At 35.2% G+C, this 26,728-nt stretch overlaps 1 protein-coding gene across 1 annotated transcript in view; it reads left to right on the top strand.

The window, feature by feature from the left end:
- The window catches only part of FER1L6 (fer-1 like family member 6), a 253,827-nt gene that overhangs the window by 42,371 nt on the left and 184,728 nt on the right, over nt 1-26,728 (top strand). The window contains exon 2 of the mRNA XM_074266003.1: nt 19,015-19,097. Coding sequence (XP_074122104.1) covers nt 19,015-19,097 — 83 coding nt within the window. The remainder of the gene's footprint in view (nt 1-19,014; nt 19,098-26,728) is intronic.

Genomic DNA, 26,728 nt, shown 5'->3' with positions numbered 1-26,728 from the left:
TTTCAGTTCTGACAAATTAAGGGTAAAGAAGGAAGGATCATAAATTCTTATAAGTTGCAAGTGAAGAAGCTAGGAGCCAGGAAATCTGAAGCAGAAGATGCCCAAACATTTGAGATAAGCCATCTGGAGTTTTATGATTCTTTGGAATGCTAGAATAGCCAGAGCTCAGCAACCCTAATTATCTCAGTCCTAATGGTCAGAAAGGGGAGGTAGCCACCAGGGAAACTGAGGCAGAACAATTCAGGGAAACTGATGCATAACATCATGACCCTATTTGGGATTTATTTGGCAAATATATGGAGTGGTTTTCCATTTCTTTCTCCAGCTCATTTTACAAATAAGGAAACTGAGACAAATAGGGTTAAATAAAATGCCCAGGATCATATGGTTAGGAAGTATCTGAAGCTAGATTTGAACTCTGGAAGATGAATCTTCCTGATTCTAAGCCTGGTATTCTATCAACTTTGCTACCTGATTGCCTTAGACTAAGTGATTTCTAAACCATTCTAACTAGGGAGGGAGTGATTAGATCCTTAGGCACATAAAATTACTGGCCCAGTGACCCATAGCTAGAAAGCATCAGAGACTAGATTCAGGTGCAGGAAGATAAATGTTCCTGACTTCATACTGGGTACTCTATCCACTGTATCACCTAGCTGTCCCTAAAGGACTTATAACTTCTTATAAAAGAAATCTTTTCCATCTATCAAGTTGACTTGCCTAAAAGAAATTAGGACTTATTTTAAAAAGAAGCTTTCAGCTGAAAACCAATTCCTTGGTACCCATCACTTATAGGGCCAGGAAGAGCAAGAAGAATTCCTTAAAAATTGCTTGGGGTGATCAACTAAATGTCAGTAATCTAGTTTCCTTATAAAAGGGTTGTAACTGGTAGTGATTGCTGGAGTTATTTAGAAATAACTTGAAAGAAATGTCCAAAAAAAATGAACTGGCTAGATGATGAGGCAAGAACTTTATGGGCTATCACTCTCTGGAACCTCTGAGTATATGAGAAAAGACTCACTGGAGATGAGCTGTTCTAATCAAGCAGCCATGTAAATGCCTCCAGTCTAATGGTGGATTAAACAGCTCTGATAGATGAGGCTTCGGTTTGATGTCCTTATTGCAGACCCCGGAGGAAACCAGATCCGTTAGATTTCTGGTTAGACAATTGTACTGGCAGCTTTTGTCTAAAGCTTGTGCTACTAATATCTTTGAGTTGTTTATAAAGAATCAATTAGAGCTGCACATCATTATATTTTACTTTCCAAATGATTATGGAACTTTATTGGACTAGGCTAATGAAAATTTTTTATCTTGGAAATATTTATTTTGGATTAAGCCAATATTTCTCCTCCCCTTCCCCATTGTTGTTCAGGCTATAAAGGAAATTTGACCTTTAAAGGAGAGAAGACTCCTGGGGGCAGCTAAATGACACAGTGGATTGAGTACCTAGTCTGGAGTCTGAAAGACTTATCTTCCTGAGTTCAAATCTGCATTCAGATACTTCCTAGGTATATGACCCTAGGCAAGTCATTTAATTCCATTTGTCTCAGTTTCCTCATCAGTCAAATGACTATCTCTGCCAAGAAAACCCCAATTGAGGTCATGAAGAATTGGGCACAACTGAAAAAAAGCTCAACAACAATAAAAGAACTTCTTCAATCTACGTCAGAAATCCACACTCAGAGTTAAATGCCAAATAACCTTTGGTTTTCAACAGGCTTGTATCTCTTTAATTTTTATGCATAATTAAATTTATCAGATGATAGTTTTTGTCCTTTGGTAATGTTTTGTAGAATGAAAATTAATATCCAAAGGCAATTGTTCTTTATGGAGAAAATCAAAATTTGAATTAGCAAAGCCTGCCTCACCTACAGTTAGCTTGTATCTGTTTTGTTGTCTTCTCTTATTAGAATGATACCTTCTCAAGGGAAAGGCGTGTTTTGCTTGTGTTTGGTATCTCCAGCTCTAGCACTGTGTGTGCTACATAGTAGTTGCTTAATAAATGTTTACTGATTAGTTAAACTATATCTTTTGTAAACTATCAATATTCAAATGAAATTCTATTAATAAAGAACCTGAAACTGATACCAAGGGGCTGACGCATTTGCTTCTCTGCCATCTTCACTAAAGGGACTCTGTCACTGGACCCAGGCAAATGGTACAATCATTCCTGAGGAGCCTGTTTTTGAGTGATAAGAGTTAGGTTTTCTTTTCTTTTTTTCTTTTTTCTCTTCTCTCTCTTATTTAAACAATTGGTGATTATGATCTAGACAACCACCAACAAACAAAAACATTTTCATAAACAGAGTTCAAAAAGGCTTGAATGTGAAAGTGTGACTTTAACATGTCCTGTTTTTAAAACTATCTACATGAAATATAGCAAGGTAATAAGATCACTGGTCTTCTTGTCAATGTCTCCTTCAGAACATCATTCTACTCTATTCTGCATATTTAAATGTACATTGATATTAAATATAAAATTAAATATTAAATAAATAAATATGAATATAAAATATTAAATATAAATATAAAATAAATATAAAATATAAAATGATATTTTTCATTCTTTTAATCTTTTTTTTACCAAAAAAAAACTTTATCACTACTTATATGGTTATTGATAGTTTGTCTTTCTTCTTTAGAGAATTGCCAGTTTATATCCATTTTGTTGTTGCACATTCTTTTTTCAGACATGTCCAAGTTTTTATGACCCCATTTGAAGTTTTCTTGGAAAAGATACTGGAATATTTTGTCATTTTTTCCCTGTAGCTCATTTTTATAGATGAGGAAACTGATGCAAACAGAGCTAAGTGACTTGCCTAGGACACAAGTAAATGTGTGAGGTCAGATGCTACTGACTCCAGGCCCAGTATTCTATCTACTGTGCCCTCCTAGCACTCAGAAATGCTCCACACTAGAAATCTCCCTCTGCAAATAAGGCAGGAGAAGTACATTTTCTCATTTCTCCTCAGGGGCTCTGCTTGGTCATTCTAACTACATAGCATTCAGTTTCAATTTTTATTGTTCTTCTTTCCTTTTACATTGCTATAGTGATTGTATTATTTTCCTGGTCCTGCTGACTGTGCTGTTTATTGACTTTTCATATTTATTGTTTCTTGCTACAGTCACCTTCCATTATTTTCATGTACCAGATTTCCCAACGAATAGGCACTTATTTTGTTTCCAATTCTTTGCTATTACAAAAAATTCTGCTAAGCATAAATTGCTATATCTTAGGTCATTTTGTCCCCATCTGTAATATATAGCTGGCATTAGGACTTTGGAGTCAGGAAAAGTTGGGTTCAAATCCTTCCTCTTCCACTTATACCAGCTGTGTAACCATAGGCAAGATGTTTAATCTTTCAATGCTGGTTGAGCTGCATAGGTAGAGGGAATTTTTACACCAGGAAGTTCTCCACACTGATGAATTCATAGGTTTGGATCAAAAATCTCCTGAAAAAAAACTCTCTTCTGAAAACACACACACACACACACACACACACACACACACACACACACACACACACACACACCAGCAGTTACAGAAACAAAAGGAAAAACATTATTTGCTTGCTGAAGTTTACATCCATCCCTGAGTTCAAAATAACAGATAGAATGCTTTAATATCTGCAAATCATTCTAGCAGTACATACTGATTATTTCCATTTTCCATTTGAATAAACTGAGGAAAATAGATGTTAGTTAAATGTATGTAATTAAATGTATGTAATTAAGTTCACTGACTCGCTCCTGGTCATATAGTGAATGTCTGAGGTAGAATTCAAACTAAGATTTTCCTGATTCCCCAGTCCAACACTTTATCCATTTGACACATAGATGCCCTAGCTATAATATATCAGAGAAATATAGAATCAATCAGTTGAGGAAGGGGAAGAATATATTCACAGTTAGGAGAGGCAGGAAAGATTTCTCATCCATAGTAGGCAACACAGCTTAGCTTGAAAGGTGTTAGGTGGCCTTGGCTGTATAGGTGAGGATGGAGAACATTCTGATTCCAGATACACACCTGGTAAATTTTAACACAAAGATTGAAACACTTGGTATCCCCTGGAAGTTCAGGCAGGGGATGAAGGAACTTATAGTACTGCTTGTTTCTTTAGTGCTGTTATCTAACAATAGAAGAACCAAACAGCTGTGATTAAACTAGCCCCTGAAGATGGGCTAAGGGGATTTTACTCTGCAGGGAACATTCTCTCAAACTTTCCTTTTGATTTGTTCTCATGAGCTCTGTTGATTCTATAATATTGGAAAGGAACTCTCAGGGACGACAGCAGGGGAGATAGTTGGCTCTTTGGATAATAGAGGGGTGGGAGTGACATATAAATTATTTATAAAATAATATGATTGAACTTCAGCTGGTATTTCTTGGATGGCTATCATAAAACAGAGCCTGAGGATATCTGCTTGCTCATTGACAGGAAATGCTAATAGAGATATAGCAGATGACAGAAGTTTGAAAAGAGCTGACTAAAGAGAGCTAAGAACAACAATTCCTCTTCTCTCTCCCTTCTCCTCTCCAAATATCCCAAAGGGGCATATTCCTAAGCATGGAGAAGAGTTATTTTACTTTAATACCCATCATGAGGAATAAGGAAAGAAAAGGTAAGAAAGGCAATGGTTGACAGAAATGGAAGTAGGGGTTGGAAGGAGAAATTCAGGTAACCACCAGATCAGCATCTATTTGCTTGTCAATCATTTCTGGACTTTGGGAGCTGGAAGAGCCAGAGCATCAGATCATTTTAGGATAATGCTTGTCTGACTAAGATGGAATCAAAACAGGTCATAGGTTTAGACTTTAGAAATCATCCCATCCAATATCGTCATATTAGAAATAAAAAAGTGACTTTTTCAAGTTCATTCAGTCAGTAAATAGCAAGATATAACTCTGAATGTATAACTCATAATACATTTCAGTAAGTTCTATGAGGGGCATGGAACTAGTTGTATCAAAAGATAATCTTTTACTTCCAGAACCTAAGTGTCCTGAACATTGTCATTGTTTGATAAATATTTGTCAAATTGAATTGAATGATTTATCAAAAAATTAATGGCAGATCTTGGACTTAGAACCCAAGTCTCCTAACTTGCAGAATGTTATACATCCTTCTCTATCAATAAGTCCCTTTGCCCCACAGACTTAAGTAATTAACACTAAATGACTCATTAAAAGATTAGGCCCAGTATAAGCAGGTTTTCTGAAACATCAAAAATGTGTGCAATGTTTTAATAATGTGATGATTTGGATGCTGCAATTGGATGTAAAGTAGCTCAGATTCCATCTTCAGCTAGTTATCTTTCTTGTCTTTTCACTTCCTCTTCCTCTGTCCAGACCTTTCCTTTCATTTTATTGTATTTTTCATATGTAGCTTTCATGTTGTATACTACACCCATTGTGGTTGTTGTTCAGTTGTTTCAGTCATTCACAACTTTTAGTGATACCATTTGGCATTTGCTTTGCAAAGACACTGGTGATTTCCCATTTCCTTTCCCAGCTTATTTTCAGATGAGGAAACTAAGGCAAATAGAGTTAAGTGACTTGCTCAATGTCACACAGTCAATTGAGGCTGAATTTGAACTCAATAAGATGAGTCTTCTGAACTTCAGATCAAGTGCTCTATCCACCTTTCTCCACTCAAACGTGTGCTTCTTGAGAGAAAAAAACTGTGTGTGTGTGTGTGTGTGTGTGTGTGTGTGTGTGTGTGTGTGTGTGTGTGTGAAAGCCATGGGTTAGTTATGTGTTTTAGGAAGATTATTTTGGTAGTTATTCGGAGGGTATACTGCAGATGGAGAAATTGGAAGTCATTAAGAGACCATTGAAATAATCCAGCTGAGAGATAATGAGAACCTAAAACAAGGTAGTGGCCTTGAGAGTGGAAAGAAGTACATAGATATAAGATTTGGTGGAAAGATTTGGCAATTAATTAAATAAAGAGGGTAGTGACAGTGAAAAAAAAAGAATGAGATTCTAAATGTGGATGATTAAATTGGAGGATAGAATGAAGATATGGGGAAGACTGGAGGAAGGCTGGATTTAGGGGTAAGAAAAGAGTTCCATTTGGGACATGGGCACCCCAATGTTATCCTGAATGTTATTTTTTCATGCTGCCGCTGCCAAAAATGACTTTAGGTACAGTGGATCCTTCCTTTCTGGAAGTTCTTGCACCTACAGAGTTAGCCAGCATTCCTTCATTGCTGGCTTCTGGAAGGATGGTTGGGGAGGAAACATTTTTAGTACTTTCAGAAGACAGAAATTCTTGTCCTCTTCAGCAGTAACATTCTCCTTTGGAATCTTCCTATCCATACTTGCTCCAAGAGCTGTCATGGTGCCTCTGTTTCTCTTGCTAATGAAATAACAATAAGAAACAACAACCGAAATGATAGGAACTTTTATTTTCACTTTAAATGTATATTGTTGGGGGCAGAGCCAAGATGGTGGAGAAGATACACGAGAATTTGTAAGTTCCCTTCTTCCCTCAATACCAATTAGTTAAATCAGCCTCAAAAATAATGCTGGACTGATAAAAACCACAAGGATTAGAAGCACAACTTACCAGCTGAAGAGAATCTGGAATTTCATCAGAAAAGGTCGGTTCTGAGAGGAGGAGGAAAAAAAAAAACCAAGCACAGACAGGGTTAGGTGCTAGCACACTGTGCCAATCGGGCTGGGGAGAACTCTGTGATCAGAGAAGCCACTGAGATAGAGGAATCTGACACAGGCTGTTAGCTCTTCTCTGCTTATAAAACAGCAGTTCAAAAGAGAAATCAAGCCACTTTAAAATATAAAGCCAGATCCTAGAACCACCCCAACCCAGAAGTGACCTAACAGATCTTGGCAGGGCCTTCTGGTGCCCGAGGCTTCTCCTTGGGGTAGTTGAGAGCCTGAACAGCAGGGACACAGCCCTAGGCAGCCTCTAATCTACATCAGCCTGAGGCAGTAGAATTCTAGCAGCAGCGGAACTCCCAGAAAAGCAGAACTCCCAGAGAAGCAGAACCTTTGAAGGAGGGACCATGGTTTCCGGGCAGACACTTCCAGTTTCAGTGCAGGGGCTTTTCACATCAGCTGCTGATATCCACAGCCCCACGGGAGTCATTGTCTGGGGTTTGTGACACTTTCACTGTTCAGCCTTAAACCTCAGGGCAGTCGCTAGGCCACACAGCGGGGTCCTTCACTGGGCACTCCTCGAAACTGCAGCCGTGCTAACTGCCTCTGAGTCATTTCTGGGAAGGGGGGAGGGGAACTCTCTCCCAGAGCTCTCTCTGAGGTCAGGCACAGGACTCTGCACCCATCTTGTCTGGGAAGAAGCTGGTAAATAAATAAATAAAGTTCTTACCCCAAGGGCAAACCCCAACAGATTTTTAACAATGAGTAAGAAGCTGAAGAGAATTATTGACACCTTCTACACAGAGAAAGAGTTGTATCCAACCCCGAGGAAGCTAACACCAGACAGTCTCCAGATAACAACCTAAAGGCGAATGATAGCTTACCCCCATCACATAACTCTCTCCTAGAAGAGACTATTAAAAAGTTAAGATAGTTTGAAGAAAAATGGGGAAAGGAAAGAGAAGCTATGATAGACAATAACAATGTCCTGAAATCTGAGTTGGAAAAAATAAAGAATTCACAGGAGATTCAGGGAAACAAAATTTGTGAATTAGAAAAGGTTAAAAAATCACAGGAAAGTAGGATTTCAGAATTGGAAAGAAAATAACTCACTTAAAAAAATTAGTGAAATGGAAAAAAATTCAATAGAGCAAAATCATTCATTTAAAAACTCAATTGGGCATATACAAAAAGAATTAAAAATGTGAATGAAGAAAATAACTCATGAAAAATCAGAATGGAACAAATAGAAATGAATGATTCATAGAGAAACCAAGAATCAGTCAAACAAAACAAATACAATGAAAAGCTGGAGAATTACGTCAAATACTTACTGTGAAAATCTATAGACCTGGAAAATAAATCTAGGAAAGATAATCTGAGGATCATTGGACTTCCTGAAAACTATGATCAAAAAAAGAGCCTAGATTCTATTTTTACAGTAAATCATCAAAAAGAACTGTCCAGAGATATTAGAAACAGAAGGGAAAATAGGTGTTGAAAGAATTCATCCAACACCTTCTGAAAAAGACCTTAAAAAAAGAACTCCACAAAACATTGTGGCTAAGCTGCAGAACTACCAAACTAAGGAAAAAAATATTGCAAGTAGCTAGGAAAAAAACAATTCAAATATCAAGGTGCCACAATAAGTGTCACTCAAGATCTGGCTGCCTCCACATTAAAGGATCAAAGGGCCTGGAACCTGATATTCCAAAAGGCAAAAGAACAAGGATTGCAACCAAGAATAAACTACCCAGCTAAGTTTAGCATTTTCTTCCATGGAAGAAGATGGTCATTTAATGAAACAGAGCAATTCCATTTGTTTCTAAGAAAAAAACCAGACTTAAACAAAAAATTTGATCTACATCCACAAGACTAAAGAGAAGCAGAAAAAGGTAAAAAGAACTCTTGAGAACTGTATCTCTGTTGTGGACATACAGAAAGTCTGCATGGGTAATTTGATTTTACTGATATAATATTAAAAAAGGGAAGTAGTAAAGGGAAGGTGATAGTATCAGAAAAAGGAGAAGGAGAGATAAAAAGAGGGAAACTACATCTGAGGAAGAGGCATAGAAAATCTACCACATCTGAGGGAATTTAGAGAGGGGGAGAAACATTGTGTGAATCTTACTCTCATCAGAGTAGGCTCAAAGAGTAAATAATTGACATATTTGTTTTTCAGAGAATTCTCTCTCACCTCATTAAAAGGGGGGAGAGGAAAAGGAAAAAGGAAAAGGGGAATAAGGGAAGGGTACAAGAAAGGGGAAGGGACTTAAAAGGAGGGGGAGGGCTGAGCATCACAAGTGGGGTCTATAAATTAAATTTGGGAAAGGGGTTCAGGGGGGCCAAGGGATAAAAAAAGCATAATCAGGGAATAATATGATGGCAGGAAATACAGAATTAGTAATTTTAACTGTAAATGTAAATGGGATGAACTCTCCCATTAAACGGAGGCGGATAGCAAACTGGATCAAAAGTCACAACCCTACAATATGTTGTTTACAGGAAACACACTTAAAGCAGGGAGATACATACTGAGTAAAGGTAAAAGGTTGGAGCAGAATCTATTATGCTTCAGGTAAAGCCAAAAAAGCAGGGGTAGCCATCCTTGTCTCAGATCAAGCAAAAGCAGAAGTTGATCTAATTAAAAGAGATAAGGAAGGAAACTATATCCTGCTGAAATGTAGCATAAACAATGAAGCCATATCAATACTAAACATATGCACCAAGTGGTATAGCATCTAACTTCCTAAAGGAAAAGTTAAGAGAGTTGCAAGAAGAAATAGATAGCAAAACTATAATAGTGGGAGATCTCAACCTTGCACTCTCAGATTTAGACAAATGAAACCACAAAATAAATAAGAAAGAAAAAGGTAAATAGAACATTAGAAAAACTAGGTATGATAGACCTTTGGAGAAAACTGAATGGTGATAGAAAGGAGTATGCTTTTTTTTTTTTGAAATGTTGATAAATGTTTATTATATATTTTTTATAATATTATCCCTTGTATTCCTTTTTCCAAATTATCCTCCCCCTCCCTCTACTCCCTCCCCCCAATGACAGGCTATCCCATACATTTTACTTGTGTTACAATATAATCTAGATACAATACATGTGTGTAAATACCATTTTCTTGTTGTACAATAAGCATTAGATTCCGAAGGTACATGTAACCTGGGTAGATAGACAGTAGTGCTAACAATTTACATTCATTTCCCAGTGTTTCTTCTCTGGGTATAGCTACCTCTGTCCATCATTGATCAAATGGAAGTGAGTTGGCTCTTCTTTATGTTGAAGATTTCCCCTTCCATCAGAATACATCCTCATACAGCATTGTTGTTGAAGTGTACAGTGATCTTCTGGTTCTGCTCATTTCACTCAGCAACAGTTGATGTAAGTCTCTCCAAGCCTCTCTGTATTCCTCCTGCTGGTCATTTCTTACAGAGCAATAATATTCCATAACCTTCATATACCATAATTTACCCAACCATTCTCCAACTGATGGACATCCATTCATCTTCCAGTTTCTAGCTACAACAAAAAGAGCTGCCACAAACATTTTGGCACATATATGTCTCTTTCTGCTCTTTAGTATTTCTTTGGGATATAAGCCCAGTAGTAGCACTGCTGGGTCAAAGGGTATGCACAGTTTGATAACTTTTTGGGCATAGTTCCAAATTGTTCTCCAGAATGGCTGGATTCTTTCACAACTCCACCAGCAATGTAGCAGTGTCACAGTTTTCCCACATCCCCTCCAACATTCATCATTATTTGTTCCTGTCATCTTAGCCAATCTGACAGGTGTATAGTGGTATCTCAGAGTTGTCTTAATTTGCATTTCTCTAATCAGTAGTGATTTGGAACACTCTTTCATGTGAGTGGATATAGTTTCAATTTCTTCATCTGAGAATTATCTGTTCATATCCTTTGACCATTTATCAATTGGAGAATGGTTCGGTTTCTTATAAATTAGGGTCAGTTCTCTATATATTTTGGAAATGAGACCTTTGTCAGAACCTTTGCTTTTAAAAATATTTTCCCAATTTGTTACTTCCCTTCTAATCTTGTTTGCATTAGTATTATTTGTACAGAAACTTTTTAGTTTGATGTAATCGAAATCTTCTATTTTGTGATCAATAATGACCTCTAGTTCTCCCCTGGTCATAAATTCCTTCCTCCTCCACAGGTCTGAGAGATAGACTATCCTCTGTTCCTCTAATCTATTTATGATCTCATTCTTTATGCCTAAATCATGGACCCATTTTGATCTTATCTTGGTATATGGTGTTAAGTGTGGATCCATATCTAATTTCTGCCATATTAGTTTCCAGTTTTCCCAACAGTTTTTTCCAAATAATGAATTTTTATCCCTAATGTTGGTATCTTTGGGTTTGTCAAAGATTAGATTGCTGTAGATGTACCCTTTTTTGTCCTTTGTATCTAATCTGTTCCACTGATCTACCGGTCTATTTCTTAGCCAATACCAAATGGTTTTGGTGACTGCTGCTATATAATATAGCTTTAGATCAGGTACACTTAGACCACCTTCCTCTGAGTTTTTTTTTCATTTGATCCCTTGCAATTCTCGACCTTTTACTCTTCCATATGAATTTTGTTGTTATTTTTTCTAGGTCATTGAAATAGTTTCTTGGGAGTCTGATTGGTATAGCACTAAATAAATAGATTAGTTTGGGGAGTATTGTCATCTTTATCATATTCGCTCGGCCTATCCAAGAGCACTGAATGTCTTTCCAATTATTTAAATCTGACTTTATTTTTGTGGCAAGTGTTTTGTAATTTTTCTCATATAATTCCTGGCTTTTCTTTGGTAGATGGATTCCCAAATACTTTATACTCTCAACATTTGTTTGGAATGGAATTTCTCTTTGTATTTCTTGCTGTTGCATTTTGTTAGTGATATATAAAAATGCTGAGGATTTATGTGGATTTATTTTGTATCCTGCCACTTTGCTGAAATTTTGAATTATTTCTAGTAGCTTTTTAGCAGAGTCTTTGGGGTTCTCTAAGTATACCATCATGTCATCTGCAAAAAGTGATAGTTTGATTTCCTCATTTCCTACTCTAATTCCTTGAATCTCTTTCTCGGTTCTTATTGCCGAGGCTAGCGTTTCTAGTACTATATTGAATAGTAATGGTGATAGTGGGCAACCTTGTTTCACTCCTGATCTTACTGGGAAAGGTTGTAGTTTATTTCTATTGCATATTATGCTTACTGACGGTCTTAAATATAAAGAGTATGCCTTTTTCTCAGCAGTTCCTGGAACCTATACAAAAAATTGACCATATATTAGGACATAAAGATCTCAAAATTAAATGCAGGAAGGCAGAAATAATAAATGCCTTCTTCTCAGATCACAATGCAATAAAAACTACATTCAATAAGAAGTTAGGCATAAATAGACCAAAAACTAATTGGAAACTGAATAATCTCATCTTAAAGAATGACTGGGTGAAACAGAAAATTATAGAAACAATTAATAATTTCACCCAAGATAATGACAACAATGAGACATCATACCAAAATTTCTGGGATGTAGCTAAAGTGGTAATAAGGGGAAATTTTATATCTTTAGAGGCTTATTTGAACAAAATAGAGAAAGAGAAGATTAATGAATTGGGCCTACAACTTAAAAAGCTAGAAAAACTTGAAATACTAAAATTAAAAGGAGAAATCAATAATATTGAAAGTTTAAAAAAATTGAATTAATAAATAAAAGCAAGAGTTGGTTTTATGAAAAAGCCAATAAAATAGATAAACCTTTGGTAAATCTGATCAGAAAAAGGAAAGAGGAAAATGAAATTGTTAGTCTTACAAATGAAAAGGGGGATCTTTCCACCAATGAAGAGGAAATTAGAGAAATAATAAGGAGTTACTTTGCCCAACTTTATGCCAATAAATTTGATAACTTAAGTGAAATGGATGACTACCTCCAAAAATACAGGCTTCCTAGATTAACAGAGGAGGAGATAAATTGCTTAAATAGTCCCATTTCAGAAAAAGAAATAGAATAAGCTATTAATCAACTCCCCAGGAAAAAATCTCCAGGACCAGACGGATTTACATGTGCATTCTACCAAACATTTAAAGAACAATTAGCCACAATGCTATATAAAGTATTTGAAAAAATAGAGGATGAAGGAGTGCTACCAAACTCCTTTTATGACACAGACATGGTAGTGATACCTAAACCAGGTAGATCGAAAGCTGAGAAAGAAAACTATAGACCAATTTCCTTAATGAATATTAATGCTAAAATCTTTAAGATATTAGCAAAAAGACTTCAGAAAATCATCCCCAGGATAATACACTATGATCAAGTAGGATTTAAACCAGGAATGCAGGGCTGGTTTAATATTAGGAAAACTATTAGTATAATTGACCATATTAATAATGAAATTAATAAAAACCATACGATCATCTCAATAGATGCAGAAAAAGCACTTGATAAAATCCAACATCCATTCCTACTAAAAACGCTTGAGAGTATAGGAATAAATGGATTATTCCTTAAAATAATAAGGAGCATATATTTAAGACCATCAGTAAGCATAATATGTAATGGAGATAAACTGGAACCTTTCCCAGTAAGATCAGGAGTGAAACAAGGTTGCCCACTATCACCATTACTATTCAATATTGTATTAGAAATGCTAGCCTCAGCAATAAGAGTCAAGAAAGAGATTAAAGGAATAAGAGTAGGTAATGAGGAAATCAAACTGTCACTCTTTGCAGATGATATGATGATATACTTAGAGAACCCCAGAGATTCTAATAAAAAGTTATTAGAAATAATTCACAACTTTAGCAAAGTTACTGGATACAAAATAAATCCACATAAATCCTCAGCATTTTTATACATCACCAACAAAATGCAACAGCAAGAGATACAAAGAGAAATTCCATTCAAAACAACTGTTGAGAGTATAAAATATTTGGGAATCCATCTACCAAAGAAAAGTCAGGAATTATATAAGCAAAATTACAAAACACTTGCCACAAAAATAAAGTCAGATTTAAATAATTGGAAAGACATTCAGTGCTCATAGATAGGCCGAATGAATATAATAAAGATGACAATACTCCCTAAATTAATCTATTTATTTAGTGCTATACCAATCAGACTCCCAAGAAACTATTTTAATGACTTAGAAAAAATAACAACAAAATTCATATGGAAGAACAAAAGGTCAAGAATTTCAAGGGAAGTAAGGCAAAAAAAAAAAATTAAATGAAGGTGATCTATCTGTATGTGATCTAGAACTATATTATAAAGCAACAGTCACCAAACCATTTGGTATTGGCTGAGAAATAGACTAGTTGATCAGTGGAATAGGTTAGATTCACAGGGCAAGATAGTGAATAACAATAGCAATCTAGTGTTTGATAAACCAAAAGATCCCAACTTTTGGGATAAGAATTCATTATTTGACAAAAACTGCTGGGAAAACTGGAAATTAGTATGGCAGAAACTAGGCATGGACCCACATTTAACACCACATACTGAGATAAGATCAAAATGGGTCCAAGATTTAGGCATAAAGAACGAGATCATAAATAAATTAGAGGAACATAGGATAGTTTACCTCTCAGACTTGTGGAGGAGGAAGGAATTTGTGTCCAAAGGAGAACTAGAGATCATTATTGATCACAAAATAGAAAATTTTGATTACATCAAATTAAAGAGCTTTTGCACAAACAAAACTAATGCAAACAAGATTAGAAGGGAAGTAACAAGTTGGGAAAACATTTTTACAGTTAAAGATTCTGATAAAGGCCTCATCTCCAAAATATACAGAGAATTGACTCTAATTTATAAGAAATCAAGCCATTCTCCAATTCATAAATGGTCAAAAGATATGAACAGACAATTTTCAGATGATGAAATTGAAACTATTTCCACTCATATGGAAGTGTTCCAAACCACTATTAATCAGAGAAATGCAAATTAAGACAACTCTGAGATACCACTACACACCTGTCAGACTGGCTAAGATGACAGGAACAAATAATGATGAATGTTGGAGGGGATGTGGAAAAATTGGGACACTAATGCATTGTTGGTGGAGTTGTGAAAGAATCCGGCAATTCTGGAGAGCAGTTTGGAACTATGCCCCAAAAGTTATCAAACTGTGCATACCCTTTGATCCAGCAGTGCTACTACTGGACTTATATCCCAAAGAAATACTAAAGAAGGGAAAGGGACCTGTATGTGCCAAAATGTTTGTGGCAGCTCTTTTTGTAATGGCTAGGAACTGGAAAATGAATGGATTCCATAAATTAGAGAATGGTTGGGTAAATTATGGTATATGAAGGTTATGTAATATTATTGCTCTGTAAGAAATGACCATCAGGATGAATACAGAGAAGTTTGGAGAGCCTTACATGAACTGATGCTGAGTGAAATGAGCAGAACCAGAAGATCACTATACACTTCAACAACAATACTGTATGAAGATATATTCTGATGGAAGTGGATATCTTCAACATAAAGAAGATCCAACTCACTTCTAGTTGATCAATGATGGACAGAAACAGCTACACCCAGAGAAGGAACACTGGGAATTGAATGTAAACTGTTAGCACTACTGTCTTTCTACCCAGGTTACTCATACCTTCGGAACACAATTCTTAATGTGCAACAAGAAAATTGGATTTACACACATATATTGTGTCTAGGTTATACTGTAACATATGTAAAATGTATGGGATTTCCTGTCATCTAGGGGAGGGAGTAGAGGGAGGGATGGGAAAATTTGGAAAAATAAATACAAGAGATAATGTTATTTAAAAAATACTCATGCATATGTACTGTCAACAATTTTTTTATAATTATAAAATATTTTATAATGTGTATTGTTTAAAAATGTGTATTGTTTCGTTCCTGAACTTTTTTTCATACTATTCATGTGGACCAAGTTAATAGCTTTCCCTGTAATTCTGAGGTTCTCTAGAGCTTTTCCTATAATTGGTTTTTCCTCAGGATCCAGGACTATTTGATTGTTAATACTACTATGAAGGAAGAAAGTCCAAGTTTGCCCCTTTCCCATCATTGAGAGATACTGTTGTAGTAGAAAGAGACATGAGTTTGATATAGATGCTCTGAATTCAAACCCCAACTTTGACAATTATTATCTATGTGATCTTAATCAAGGCATTTAATCTCCCTTGAGCTCAATTTATTCAGCTGTAAAATGAAGTGACTGTACAAGATGATTTAGCTTTATATCTATGATCCTAAAGCTTTTTCTTTTGATGCTCTTCAGGCCAGGAATATCTAGGGATGTATCTTCTCTGTTCCCAAGACTTAGCATAGGAACTCAATGGTAGCCAGTAATTTCTCCATCACTCTTTGTGGATTTTGTGATGCTCACTGTTGCCTTAGTTGGCTGTCATCACTTGGGTCATCTTACAGGGAATTTTCAGATTCAAAGCTTCCCCTTTCAGGGGAGTTACATCAATTAATTAATTAATTAATTAAAATTAAATTGTTAAATTAATTGATAATTTATAAATTAAATATATAAAATTCAATTAAATTAAGATCTGTGTAGATCACCTTTTCTTTCTCCATCTCTCAACTCAGCCTTATTTAAGGTCTAGCCATATACATTTTAAGGGGCTGGTCATCAGAAAAGTAGCTACTAGCTAAAAACAAAACAACGAAAAACAAAAACAAAAAAAACAAAAAAACCTTGGACAAAGAAATCTATTAAATCCTCCACCATGTACACATCTCCACTCTCAAGGCCACCATCTTGTTTTAGGTTCTCCTTATATCTCATTTGGATTATTTCAGTAGTCTCCTAATTACTGCAAATTTCTTCATCTGCAGTATTCCCTCCAAACCCACATAGACTTTTATCTCCTCTGGTGAATGAGGAACTTACTGTGTTTTGGAGTGAGATATTAATAGGGCTTTTATGAATGATAAAAAGACTGCAAAAGGAAAAATTCCTATCTTTCTTATACCTTTCCACTTAATCAACCCCATATTTCTCAAAGTAAGTAAATTTTTTTTCATTTTTTAAATTGTGATGGATTGCACTCAAATGGACTTATCTGATTTAAACTCTCTGAAATCTATCAATCAGCTTGATTCATCAATTGACTATTTTAAAGTCATAGTTAATGTGACGATTTTTCCTTCTGACTTACCTAATTCATTGGAAATGTTTCCTACCTCCTAGATGTGACTTTATCTTAGAAATCCCAAGTAGTTGTTCATAAATACTCCAGCTGTGGTCCATGTTTTTCTCTGATGAGAGGAGATGATCTACAAGACCTTTATTAGGGTAACAAGAAGAGGAGGAATGGCTTCTTAACCTTGGAAATTCTGTCTAATGGCATAGCACAATGATGTCATGGTAGGCCTAGTTGATGATGAATATCCTGGTATTCAATGTACTTTAATAAAAAATGATGCAGATAGCTAGCATTTTATATAGTGTTTTAAGTTTATAAAGTATTTTTCATGTTATTTCATTTTATCCTCCCAATCATCTTGAGGACAGGTGATATTATTACCCAGTTTTACAGATGAAGAAACTGAGGGTATGAGAAGTCACACAGCTAGTAGGTGCTTGAATTAGGATTCAGATTAGGAATTTCTGGTTTTCAAGTCCAGCATCAGGTTCTTCAAATCCTTCACCACCAGTGAAGTGAACACAATTCCTAATTTCTCTTCCTTACTGTTAAAAATCTATGTTAAATAAGCAACTTTTGTGCTTAATTAACACAAGCCAAATGGGTTTGGAAAAGTAAGAAAAAATTACAATTGCAAAAAACCTTCCTCATTCTCAGATGAATCAGCAGGAGTTGGCAATTAGAACAGAAAGGAGGAAAAGAGAAGCCAAATGACACTTTATAACACATTTCCCCACTTTTTGTTGACAAGGAAAATCCTATATTTCTTAACAACATTCGGTACTGTAATTGCCTTCAGTTTCTTGTCTTGTTTTCTATTTTTCTCTCTCCTTTTGGTACCCTTTCTCCAATACCCGAGGGCACTCAGGTTACCTGACCCTTGTTCCCTTCCTTGTAAATATCTGCATATTTGAGATGGGAAATATTGTTTAAAGATATAAACCTCACAGAAGGAGTTATGGAAGAGGTGAACACCTTTTAGGTCTGAAAGGAAGGGAAGAATTTCAACAGATTTTGCCATTTCTTCTCATACCCAAATTACCTTTACTCTCCTAATCAGATTGGCAGCAAAGGTCATCTAGATGTTAAGAAGAAAACAATCCATGTAATTTGCTTCATATAGTCAACCAGACTGTTTCAACCAGTGGTTGAAATTCTATTAATTAAATATTCATTTGTATTAATGAGAATTATCTTTAAAATGCAAACAATAAAATCCTAGGAGTCTGGGATTATCAGTCACTTTTATTTTAGTGATGTCAAAATATTTTGAAGATATTCTGTTTCAACCACTCTAAGGGTAATTTCAGCCCATTTTGGGGACTGAACCATATGGTTTAAAGAAATAACATACTACCTAAGTGTTATTTCTTGGATTTCATGGTAGACCTTGATGGGCTATCATCTGTATTTTTAAAGGGATTTCCCTAAAGACTGAGATTGTGAATATGTTAAAGTATTTTAAGAATCTCCTGAAAGGTAAAATATCAATAATCTCCTTTCTCTCCCAGTTCCCACTTCCCAGTTCTCATGATGCTGTCTTCTGTATTGAGGAGTCTACCATCCCCAAAAGCCAAGAATGAGAGTTAGGTCACTGTAGATAAGCCAGTGACATCTCAGATAAAACAAACAGAAATTGTTTCCATTTGTTAGTCAGGATTTTTTTTTCGTGGAATGGCCAGGATCTTATGTTTGCAGAACTTTAGAAGCTCAACATATAATTTCACATTGAGATAATCTTATTGACTACAGCAAGCTGTTGAGATAGGCTCATCTCATACATATGAATTAGGAATCAGAGGCAAAAAAGTGAAATCTAATCCTGCAATGTCACACAGCTACTAAGTGTGAAAGATAGTACTCAAGCCTAGCTACTTGATTCTAAAGCTATGGGTTACCATGTGGGGGATATATTTTAATTAATTATAGATTCCTAATGTCCATAGATTTGGAATTGAAGGGTTTTCACCTATAAAATGAAGGGACTTCTAAGTTCCCTTTTCAGCCCTAAGTTTCTGATCTGTTGTATGAGAATCTAACCCCACTTTTCCTTTTATAGACAGAAAAAAAGCATATTTCCCCTCTATCCAATGAATTGATTGGTTTTTAAACTGACTGAAGCTGCTTGAAAATACCACTTAATTTTCCTAAATCTTTGAACTCTGAATCTATAATCCTATGTTCCTAAAATGTCAATGTGTGTTTGTTCTATTGTCTTTTCAGAAAAGGAATGTTTGGACTGAAATTGAAGAAGAAAAAGAAGAAAGAGGAGAAGGGATTGATTCTAACAAACAAAGGTGCACAAGGTAAGATATAGTGGATGAATGGAATGTGTAGCTTGGTTCTGCAGCATGGAAGGCCATAATCTTTTATTTCCTCAAGGATGTTTACATCCAATACCAACCCACATATGTTACAGGAACACCTGGCACATTTCCTATCATGTTAATTTAACTTACTTCAGCAAACATTTATTGAGGGCTTATAATCTAGTAGGAATTAAGGATATAATATGACAGTTACTATCTTCAAAAATTTGGGGATAAAATGCTTAAACTACATATAAGTCAAAATGTAAATACAAAGGAAAACACAAGGCAGAATATTAAGAGAGAATTTTCAGTTTAGGGATTGAAAGAAGACTTTATGGAAAAGGGAGTTCCTGAGCTAGCTGGACCTTTAATGAAGCAAAAAAAAATTCCATAGGTAAAAATGAAGAAGTTTGTTCTAGTATTTAAAGATGGTGTGAAGAAAAAGAACTAAAATCAGGAGAGAGCAACATGAGAACTAAAGGAGAGGGTGTGAGATGTTAATGATTGATATCTTACCTCCCAATAAGGGGAAAGAACTTTAAATTGCTAGAAAGTTAAATAACACTCCCCTATGTTAGGTCTCACCTTCCTTTGAGATTTATATACTCTACATGACACGAAGTACCAGAAAAGAGATCTGAGTAGCTCCTCTACAATACATCCTTCTGTATACTCATTCTTCTTTTTTCTGCCTCTGTCTGGCAGTGGGTTTTTCTCTCTGGAGAGCATGCAGGTTTATTGATTTCCTAGCGCCACCCCCCAGGTCTTAGTGTGTATCTTTTTCTGTGACCTATCACAGTCTGTGTCTCTGAATTGATATTAGAATAAATAAGATCTGGATTCAATGCTATTACCAGTAATCAAAAGTGAAATTATCATGAGCAAGTTACTATCCCTCCAAATCTCAATTTTATCATCTATATCATGTGAATGACAAAACCTATTATACTTATTTTACCAGATTGTTATGAGACTCAAGTATAATAATGAATGTAAAATACTTTTCAAAGCTTCAAATTGAAATATCAACCCATGGTCATTATTCCCATTTGAACAGAATGACTAACAGAGTTATAACATTTTGTTAGTACTTCATGTTTACAGTATCATTTTAATATTGTCTCTGAATTACACAACAATTCTGTAGATAATATTTCTAGTATTAACTTAATTGAGGGATTATAATTTGCTCATAGTTACGTAGTTAGTAAAATTTGAGCTTCAGAGCCTCTGATTCCAAGACACCACTCTTAAAAGTCTATGAAAGGAAGTATTGTGTAAAGCACAACACAAATGGGCTAGTGGCAATTGAAAATAAGGAGACAGTCTTGCTGATAATTCAATAAATGCATTTATTAAGAGAAATCATGTTGCTTATATATCTCAAAACCATATGTTATTATGAAAGGCATTATTCTGTGACCAACCCTGGTTTATGTTTTCTGTGATCTAACTGTGAAGCATGTTGTTACTTTCTAGGGACTCAATCTTATGTAAAGTTCATAATGGCCCAGTAAATGTGCGGGGACCTTACATTTTCTCATGATTTGAAGCTTAAATGCACTCTTGATTAATCTTAGAAAGAGCAAAACATCCCAGTTACTGAAGTTTCTAGCTTCCTGGGAGTTCTCTACAAGTAAGATCAATGAGATTATTAGATACATCATTTTCTAATCTGTACTTCTATATCTTTTCCTTACCTTTGCTTAGTAATTAATCTTTTAGTAATCCTGGGGTGGAGGATAGGGATATTTGGCATTAAATGATGGCCTACTGTGCCTGAAAAAGCTCAAGAATATCCATTAAAATAGATTAAAAGAAACTTCTGACTGATGTCTCACTTTCAAAGTGTCTAAGTCCTCTTGTATCATGCTGGGAAATTCAAGGATTCCAGTCATCTTCCCATTTTGATATAAAGGGGGAGGAAAATAACCTTCACATAGATTTGATGTCATATTTTACAATTTAATTTACAATAGACTTATTATTATGGTATTTTCCAAATAATAAATCCTCTTAGGGTTGCCAGTAGGCATGCTTTACAAAATGGTAATTAACTTCTTTGACACATTCATTCGTCCATAAATAATGGCAAAAGTTTAGAGGACACAGCATTTGTTTGAAAATCTGAGGTAATGAATAAGTCTGTATTCTTAAAAGATTACAAAAAAAGGGAAAAGGCCCTACATGTACAAAAATATTTAATTAGGTCTTTTTGTAGTGACAAAGAATTGGAAATTGAGAGAATGCCCATTAGCTGGGGAAAGGCTGAACAAACTGTGCTATATGATTTTGATGGAATACTACTTAATGTGCTATAAGAAATGATGAGCAGGATAGTTTCAGAAAATTTTGAAAAGATTTGGACGAACTGATGATGAATGAAATGAGCAGAACCAGAACATTGTATATAGTAATAGCAACATCATATGATGATCAACAGTATGATTGACTTAACACTTCTTAGCAATATAATAATCCAAAACTATTCAAAAGACACATGATGAAAAATACTGTCTCCATCCAGAGAAAGAACTATAGTGTTTGAATGCAGATCAAAGCATACTATTCTCAATTTTTTGTTGTTTTTTTCTTTCTTTCCCTTGGTTTTGCCCTTTTGTTCTTATTTTTCTTTCATAACATGACTAATATGGAAATATGTCTAATATTATTACACATGTAAATCCTATATCAGATCACTTGCTTTCTTTGGGAAGGAGAGGGAAGAAGGCAGAAAAAAATTGGAACTCAATCTTATGAAAAATATTGAAAGCTATATTTACATCTAATTAGAAAAAATAAAGTACTATTTAAAAAATTATTGAGGCTTTTTATTTTCAAAACATACACAAGGATAATATTTCACCATTGATCCTTACAAAACCTTTCCTTTCCTTCCTTCTTCCTCCTCTCCTAGATGGCAAGTAATCTAATATATGTTAAACATGATACAAATATATGTAAATCCAATATAGGCATACATTATACAATTATCTTGCTGCATAAGAAAAATCAGATCAAGAAGAAAGAAAATAAAATTCAAGCAAATAACAGCAGAAGAAGTGAAAATGCTATGTTGTGATCCACACTCAGTTCCCATAGTCCTCTCTCTGGGTGGCTCTCATAATCATAAGATTATTGGAAATGACCTGAATCATCTCATTGTTGAGAAGAGCCATGTCCATCAGAATCGATCATTGTATAACTTGTTGTTGCTGTGTATAATGATCTCCTGGTTCTGCTCACTTCACTCAACATCAGGTCCTATAAGTCTCTCTAGGCCTCTCTGAAATGATTCTACTGATCGTTTCTTATAGATTAATAATATTCCATAATATTCATATACCATAATTTATTCAGCCATTTTCCAGATGATGGGCATCTACTCAGTTTCCAGTTCGTAGCCACCACAAAAATGGCTGCCACAAACATTTTTGCACATGTAGGTCCTTTTCCCTACTTTAAGATTTCTTTGGGATATAGATTCAATAGAAACACTGCTGGATCACTCTCCAGAATGGCTGGATCCATTCACAGTTCCATGAACAATGTAGTAGTGTCCCAGTTTTCCCACCTCACCTCCAACATTGGTCATTATCATTTCCTGTCATCTTAGCCAATCTGACAGGTATATAGTGGTACCTCAGAATTGTCTTAATTTACTTTTCTCTGATCAATAGTGATTTAGATCACCTTTTCATATGACTAGAAATGTTTTCATTTTCTTTATCTATACATTATTTGTTCATATCCTTTGACCACTTATCAATTGGAGAATGGCTTGAATTCATGTAAATTTGCGTCGCTTCTCTATATATTTTAGAAATGAGGCCCTATTAGAACCCTTGAATGTAAAATGTTTTCCCAATTTATTGCTTCCCTTCTAATTGTGTCTGCATTAGTTTTGTTTCTACAAAAACCTTCTAACTTCATATAATCAAAATTTTCTATTTGGCGTTCAATAATGAGCTCTAGTTGTTCTTTGGACATAAATTCCTTCCTCCTTCACAGATCTGAGAGGTAAACTATCCTATGTTCTTCTAATTTGTATGTAATCTCATTCTTTATGTCTAAATCATGAACCCATTTCGACCTTATTTTGGTATATGGTGTTAGGCCTAGTTTTTGCCATACTAGTTTTCAATTTTCCCAGCAGTTTTTGTCAAATAATGAATTCTTATTCCAAAAGCTGGAGTCTTTGGTGTTGTCAAACATTAGATTGGTATATTCATTGACTATTTTTTCCTGTGATCCTAACCTATTTTACTGATCAATTACTCTATTTCTTAGCCAGTACCAAATGGTTTTGATGACCACTGCTTTATAATATAGTTTTAAGTCTGACACAACTCAGCCACTTTCATTGGCATTTTTTTTTTCATTAATTCCCTTGGAATTCTTGACCTTTAGTTTTTCCAAATGAACTTTTTTGTTATTTTTTCCAGATGTGTAAAATAATTTCTTTGGAGTTTGATTGGAATGGCACTAAATTAAGTAGACTAATTTTGAGAGTATTGTCATTTTTATTATATTCACTCAGCCTACCTATGAGCACATGATATTTTTCCAATTGTTTAAATGTGACTTTGTGTGAAAAGTGTTTTGTAGTGGTATTCATGTAGTTCCTGACAAAAATAAAGTACTAATATTAATTTTAAAAAGATAATCTGAAGCAATGGGGAGAATGATCTTTTGTTGTCTTTCATTTTGTGTTAGGTTCTTACTAAGTGCTAATGAGATAATGAGATGATAGGTTCTTACTAAGTGCTAAGTCCGTACTTAACAATTCTCTAGTTCCAGCCTTTACAAGGAGTTTTATCCCTTTGAACTTCTGGGGAGGAGCTTAATATTTAAGAGGAGCAAGTTCAATGGTTGAAGTATTTTTCCCAGAAGCCCCTGAGTTATTCCACGCCCATTCTCTGGGAGGATAAAAGAAGCAACATTGAGCAAGGGAGAAGTCTCTACTCTAGGTCAGAGTTGGCGGCTCTTTTCAGGAAGAAGAATCTGGCCGAGAGATTGAGTTGAGACAGCAGATCTCCTCCCAGAGAGTGATTGGAAGTGTCTGGAGACAACAGAACATTACAATTTTGGAGCAACTAAATGTTAAGTTTTTCCTAATATGAAGTTTCTTTTCTATATCTTTAACTTATTGTTGTTCCTGGTTCTGCTTTTTGAGGCTTTTGGAGTCTGATCTTCTTTCCACTTGTTAACCCTTCAAATACTTGATGATAGTCTCACAGTCCTTTCTTCTTGTCTACCCATACCCCCACCTGTCTTCTCATCTCCAGATTCAAATTCCCAATTGCTTCAACTGTTTTTGTATGATATGATCTCAAGGCCCTTCACTATCTTGGTTGACCTCCTTTGGATGGTGTCCAATTTATCAACATCCATTTTAAAATATGGTGGCACAAAGAGAACACAATATTCTTGATATAATCTAGAAAGGCGTTAACTCCCAACTGCTCACCTCAGTGGGGGTCAACTTGTTTCTTAACTTCCCCAGGTCTTCAGACGTCTTTGGCTCTGATTATCTCAATCAGAGAGCTACCTCTTTAGAGGTTCCCCTACCGAACACCCAAGTCACCCAAGTATGCGGAAACAGGTCTTTTATTCTATCTCTTTACATAGTGTTCCCTAATATTCCCTCTAGCATTCCCTCTGGAGTTCTTCCTTCCCTTCTGGAGTTCCCCCCTTTCTTCCTCTCCCCCCTTTCTGCAATCCCCTTTTTATAGTCCCCTGGTCACATGACTGAAAGTGCATGAGTTAGAGCATGATCAGCAAGAGCGAGGAGGCTTTTCCTCATTAATGAGGTTTACTCAATACCTTCAATGCCCTATTATCAGGTTCAGGCAGAATAAGCTTCCGAGTGCCTCTTATACTCTACCCTTGAGATCTGCCCCTGACTCTAACAGAAAGGAAAATGTTATTATAACTATTTATTTTTCTGATAGTGACCAATCTAGAAAAGTTATAGCAGTGGTTTGCTTTCATGATCCCTTCATATACATAATTGATCTTGGGTGAAATTCTGAAGTAGGTTGAATTTCTACTTTGTTGCTTATGAAAATCTATGTGACTTTGAACAACTTGCTTCACTTTTCTGTACCTCAGCTTCCTTGTTTATAAAATGAAGTTTTGATTAGATGAATTCTAAACTCTCTTTCAATTTCATGATCTTATGATTTTCTCTGTCCTTATTGGTAATATTTCTTTCTTAGCTCAGTTTATGTGCCCATAGTTGAATATGCTCTCTTCCATCAGGAGCGATCAGAAAAGGAAATGAAATTCACTACTTTTGTAGAGAAATTGTCTAATAAAACTTAGTGTTATTTGTCCCTAAGATTATTTGCCTTTTTATTAGGTATATACATTTTGGGATGTATAAATTAAGGTCTAATGAGTAGAATAAATAATCTAAAGATAATAAATATAAGCTCTAAGAAGCAGAATTACTTTTTTCAGGCAATGATAAGAAACAATAGCTAGAACAAAGTATAGTACTTTAAGGTTTGCAAAATATTTTACAAATATTATCTCATTGTATCTCCACAGCAAACCTAAAATGGAAAGGAGCTATTATAATCCCCATTTTACAGATGAGAAGATTGAGGCAGGCAGAGGTTAAGTAAATTGCCAAAAGTCACATAGCTAGTAAGTGAAAGATTTAAATTCAGGTCTTCATGACTCCAGATCCAGCTCTATCCCACTACACCAATTATAGAGGGCCTTTTCTTTTGTACCTCTGAAATCTCAATAGTATTCAAAGTAAGGTTCTCCTTCTTAAAGTATAGTAGAGAGCTCAAAATATTTGCCACCCAATTAATTGATTTAATTTAATTTTCTATAGGATTGACCATTTGGGGATTTTAAAATTCATTAATACCTGAATGAATTAGTTTAATCAGGTTACTGAGAGAGCTAAACACAGGAAACTGAGGGAATGGAAGTTGTGACAGGCTGAAGAAGAGGAAGAGATAATTTTGGAACATGCAAAAGACAATTAAGGATCTTAAGGACACAAATGGTACTTGCATTATGGCTGCTGATCAATGGCAAGAGATTCAGAATAGAAAGGTAGAATTGAGAAGTGAACAGCTGCTTAAGGAGACTGTATGAAAATGTGATTCAGATTTCTGGACTACTACTTAAAATAGGAATGATGGGCTCTTGTCCAGGGATGAGACTTAACCTAACATGGTTGCTAAAGATGGTTCCGCTATCTTTCAAATTTAATTATAAGGGCTTTAAATGGAAAAGGAATGGGAGGGAATAAAACTGTGTTGTTGCTGTTTTTTACTTAAATCCATAAACCAGAAGCTATTGATAGGAGACCTACTCACTTCTCAAAGATTCTCAGAGAATCTAGAAGTAGTCAGACTAAAAAAGGTAATCTAAATAACTATATAATTTGCAGCCAAAGGTGGAGAAGCTCCATACAGTTAAAACAAGACCTGGAGCTGACAGTGGCTTAGATCATGAGCTTTTTCCTGAAAAATTCAGACTTAAATTGAATAAAGTAGGGAAAACAATCAGACCATATAGTGTTTTTTTTTAGCTTTTTATTTACAAGATATATGCATAGGCAATTTTTCAGCTTTGACAGTTGCAAAACCTTTTGTTCC

The sequence above is a fragment of the Sminthopsis crassicaudata genome, chromosome 1, assembly GCF_048593235.1.
Source record: "Sminthopsis crassicaudata isolate SCR6 chromosome 1, ASM4859323v1, whole genome shotgun sequence".
Lineage (NCBI taxonomy): Eukaryota > Metazoa > Chordata > Mammalia > Dasyuromorphia > Dasyuridae > Sminthopsis > Sminthopsis crassicaudata.
Note: the sequence above shows the minus strand (reverse complement) of the source record. Positions and strands in the feature narration are given on the sequence as shown.